This window comes from Myotis daubentonii, chromosome 2, assembly GCF_963259705.1.
Source record: "Myotis daubentonii chromosome 2, mMyoDau2.1, whole genome shotgun sequence".
NCBI lineage: Eukaryota > Metazoa > Chordata > Mammalia > Chiroptera > Vespertilionidae > Myotis > Myotis daubentonii.
The window spans coordinates 52,247,859-52,251,819 of record NC_081841.1 but is presented as its reverse complement, the minus strand read 5'-3'; the positions used below and the strand labels follow the sequence as shown (position 1 = coordinate 52,251,819).

The window sequence follows — 3,961 nt, the reverse complement described above, 5'->3', positions numbered from 1 at the left end:
TTGGGCCAGACTCATATCCCCAGAGCTCTGAAGTGTGGGGGGCCAAGAAAGGCTTACATGTTTGTTGAATGAGTGAATGAAGGAATAAGTGAGTGCATGGAGGGAAAGTGGGCAGAGGGCAGAGGGCAGAGCTAGCTGAATTCTAGTCTTAAGGTCCCAAGGTCCTTTATCCGCCACCATTTGCCAATCCCCAAACTATCTGACAACTCAGCATAAACCCAGAGACTGATAAAACTAGGAAGGAGCATGATGCTGAAAAAACTGTGTGGAGATACCCGTGAGGTTTGGAGTCACAGCTTCCTTGACAAATGCTCTAAAATTGCTGAAAATGCACCAGAGTCCAAGGGGAGTAGTGGCCCCAGGGCTCAGTGCTTGGTATATACACCAGGCTTTCAGGAGACAAAGCAAATGGTTCTCCCCACTGAGAGAAACATCTGGGGGTGTGCCTGGGCATGAGGGCTCCAGGGCATTGCCCCAGGGTTCAGTGACCCCAACTCTCTCCGGCCTTGGATGTCCAGACCCCCCTTGTACTCTAGTTGGTTTATTATGCACCTGCTGTATGCATGGCACTGAGAATATAGAAATGATTAAGCACAACCACGGTTCTGAAGAGCCCACAGTAGAGGGTAGGGAAAGCTGAAAAATGGATCCTTTGAAAACACAGCTGCATAGAGCTGTTTGAGGAGGGGCCATACCAGAATTTTTATTCTCACATCTGGCACAGTATTTGGTACATGGAAGACAATGAATAAATCCTTGAATTAATTAATGTACAGATACGTGTCTTGATGTAGGATGCACAGTTATCTCAAGAATGCCCGGGCCCTGGCCAGTTTGTCTCTGGTTAGAGAGTCAGCCCACACACTGAAGGGTCTCAGGTTCGATTCTGGTCCAGGGTACGTTCCTCGGTTGAAGGCCTGATCCCTGGTCCCACTAGGGATGTGTGCAGGAGGCAACCAACCGATGTGTCTTTGTCACATCGATGTTTCTCTCTCTCTGTCTCTCCCCTCCTTTCCACTCAAAACATCAATGGAAAAAATATCCTCTGGTGAGGATTAACAGAACAAAAAAGAAGGCCCAGAAAAGACCCGGACTCACAATGGCGGTGGTGGGTGTCGGAAAAACTTCCTGGACAGGACGGGGGACAGCAGCAATGCTACGGAGGCTGGCAACTGCACCCTCCATGTGATTTGCTGTAAGAGCATGAAGTGAGGGCGGGAGTCGGGGGAAGTGAGGCTGGAGGAATCACTGCGAGGGAGCCACTGCACCGGGAGGACCTCACATGCCCTGTGGAGAGTGGAGGCTCCACGATGAATTTCGAGTGTGTTTGGGTGGGTGGGTGGGACACAACTGATTTGAAAGTTAATTCGCACACTGATTCAAGAAATCTTTACTAAATAATGATGCACTGGTTGCCATGGGGACAGTAGGTGGGCTTCACGGTGGAATGGGGGAGGCAAGGAAAGGGCAGAGCTGTAGGAGTGGGGAGGATGGAGTCAGGGAGGGTTTTCCAGAAGAGACCCGCCAGCGGAGGAGTGGCCCAGGCAGAACTAAGAGTGCAGCCAAGATCCAAAGGCGAGCCAGAGCCACTGGCTGGGGACGGAACCGCTTATGAGTGGGCTCGGTGTGTGTGTGTGTGTGTGTGTGTGTGTGTGTGTGTGTGTGTGTGTGTGTGTGTAGGGACTGGAGGAGGAGCTTGCCTCACCCAGGTTTGGATGCCATGTCAGAGGATGGGAATGACAGTCTAGAAATGTTTAGTATTTATCTGGAAAGAAGAGAATTTGGGTATTGATTGGATACCAGAGATAACGGAGAGCCAGGGGTCTAGGGCTTCTGGTGGAGGATGAGGAGGGGCAGGAAATGGGCTAGAAGAGATGCCCGGGACTTTTCAAATTTGAGGCCTTAGTGGGGCAGCCCCTCCCAGTCTCACCCACCCACCCAGGGGTGCCGGGAAACTCCCAATTCCTGGATTTTGTGGGTCCCTCCGTCTTAATTTCTGTGTGTTGGGAGCTGTCCCTCCAATCAGTCGCGTGTATTGGAAGCCCCCTTCCAGGTCCTGGGGTGCTGGGCTCCCTCGCCCCAGTTGCTGAATGTGGACCCCCCCCCCCGCCTCCCCACCACCCGTGGGTGTTAGCGCCCCGCCCCTCCCCTCTCCGTGCGCATTCCGAGCTCCTCCGTCACCGCCAGGCGATGGCGGCCCCCGCTCCCGGCGGGGCCCTAGGCGTGGCGCTCTGGGGCTCGGTTCTGGTTCTGGCGGGGGCCCTGGACGCCATGGGGCCTCACACAGCCGTCCGTCTGGCCGAGCTGCTGACCCCGGAGGAGTGCAGCCATTTCCAGTCGCTTCTGAAGGCGCCGGACCCGGACGTTGAGGCCGAGCTGGCCAGACTTTCTGAGGATCGGTTGGCCCAGGCGGAACCGTCGGGGCCCACGTCGGGGTCGCCGGGCCGGCGGCGGCGGCGGCAGGCGACTGACCCCGAGGTTTCCGACGGCTGCCGGGAGGGGCTGGCAGCTTGGCTGGCCGCCGAGGCCACGACCCTGCCCTGGGACCGCGTGGCCCGGGCCCTGCGGCGCTGCGGCCGCCCCGACGTGGCCCGGGAGCTGGGCAAGAACCTCCACCAGCAGGCGGCGCTGCAGCTGCGCCAGTCCGGGCAGCGCTACCAGCCCCGGGCGCCGGCCGGGGCCCCCGCGGCAGCCCCCGCCCCCGCCCCCGCCCCCGCCCCCGCCCCGGCCCCGGCCCCGCGCTCCCGCCGCGCCTCGGCCCCCGGGCCTAACTGGGACGAGCTGGAGCTGATCGTGGAGCGGCTGCCGCAGGCCCCGTACGAGCGCAGCCCCGCAGGCTGGGCCGGGCCGCTGGCGCTCGGCTTCTTCGCTGGCTTCGTGGGGTCGCTGGGCGCCGGGGCGCTGCTCATCCTGCTCACGCTGTGGATCACGGGCGGCGACGGCGATGGGGTGCGGCCGGGCAGCCCCGGCCCGCCCGCCCCTGCCCCTGCCCCTGCCCGGCGCGGGCCCGCGGAGGCGCACGGCTGGTGGGAGGCAAAGCCGCTCTTGGCTGGAGAGCCGCTGGTGTCGCCGGGCGCCTGGGCCTGGGCTGCAGATGGGCCGGATCCTCCCGCACCCCAGTGCCCCCGGCTGTAAAGTGGGCACCGTTTGGGGGAGGGCTCCCTGCGACGTATTATAAAAGTTACAGAACCCGCACAGGAGGGAGCGATCGGTTTGTTAGTTGGAAATGATGGGCATATCCAGGGGCGCTGTAAATAGGAGAGGAAAGCCCGGGGCCAGCCTGCCAGGCGGGCAGGAGGCAGCCCCCCCCCCCCCTTCTTGTCAGCGTCGGGACCTTATTTTGAACTTATTCTTCCACTAAGAGCTACCATTTACTGAGCACTAACAATGTGCCAGGCGCTATGGCGAAGCAGTTACATCATTTGATCTAATTTCCAAAACCCAAGGCCGAAGGCATTAACGCGGTTACACGCGGGACACGCGGTTAGGAGTCCCTAACCGCCCTAGCGAGGGCGTAGGAAGGCTTTGGAACCAGAGCTGCCGGAGCTGCGGGTGTGAGCCCCAGAGGGAACGATCTGTGAGCAGTAAGGGGGCCTGGGAAGCACAACGGGGCCAGAACAAAATGCGGGCTTCTGCCTCCGCTGGACCGGGTTGGGGCGCCACAGCTAGAGGTGTGCCCACGCCCAGGCGCTGCTGCCAAGCCTCTCTCCCCATCCTGGCAAGGCCTCGTGAGGGTCGCCCAAGAGCCCCAAACCTTTCCCACCCCCTGAGTGGCTGGGCACCGCCAGACCAAGCACCTCACACAGACTCTGCTCAGATTATGTGCCGGGCCCCAGGGGAGGGCGGGAGGGCAGCGGTGGGGTCCTGCTGGGTGCGAGTGCGGGACTCCCCATCCTCCTGGGCGGAGGGGCTTCGGTGTGAGAGCGATGACAGAATGACAGGCCAGTCCAAGAGGAGAGTT

General features: G+C 60.6%; 1 protein-coding gene across 1 annotated transcript; it reads left to right on the top strand.

Annotated features, from left to right (window-relative positions):
• Positions 1 to 2,174: 2,174 nt before the first annotated feature.
• On the top strand, positions 2,175 to 3,392 carry TMDD1 (transmembrane and death domain 1). The gene has a single exon (XM_059680976.1). It carries the CDS (start codon positions 2,191 to 2,193, stop codon positions 3,133 to 3,135), a length of 945 nt encoding a protein of 314 aa, XP_059536959.1. The 5' UTR covers positions 2,175 to 2,190; the 3' UTR covers positions 3,136 to 3,392.
• The last annotated feature ends 569 nt before the right edge of the window (positions 3,393 to 3,961 follow it).

Coding starts and splice junctions, on each gene's coding strand:
- TMDD1 (XM_059680976.1), top strand. CDS start 2,191: ATGGCGGCCCCCGCTCCCGGCGGGGCCCTAGGCGTGGCGCTCTGGGGC.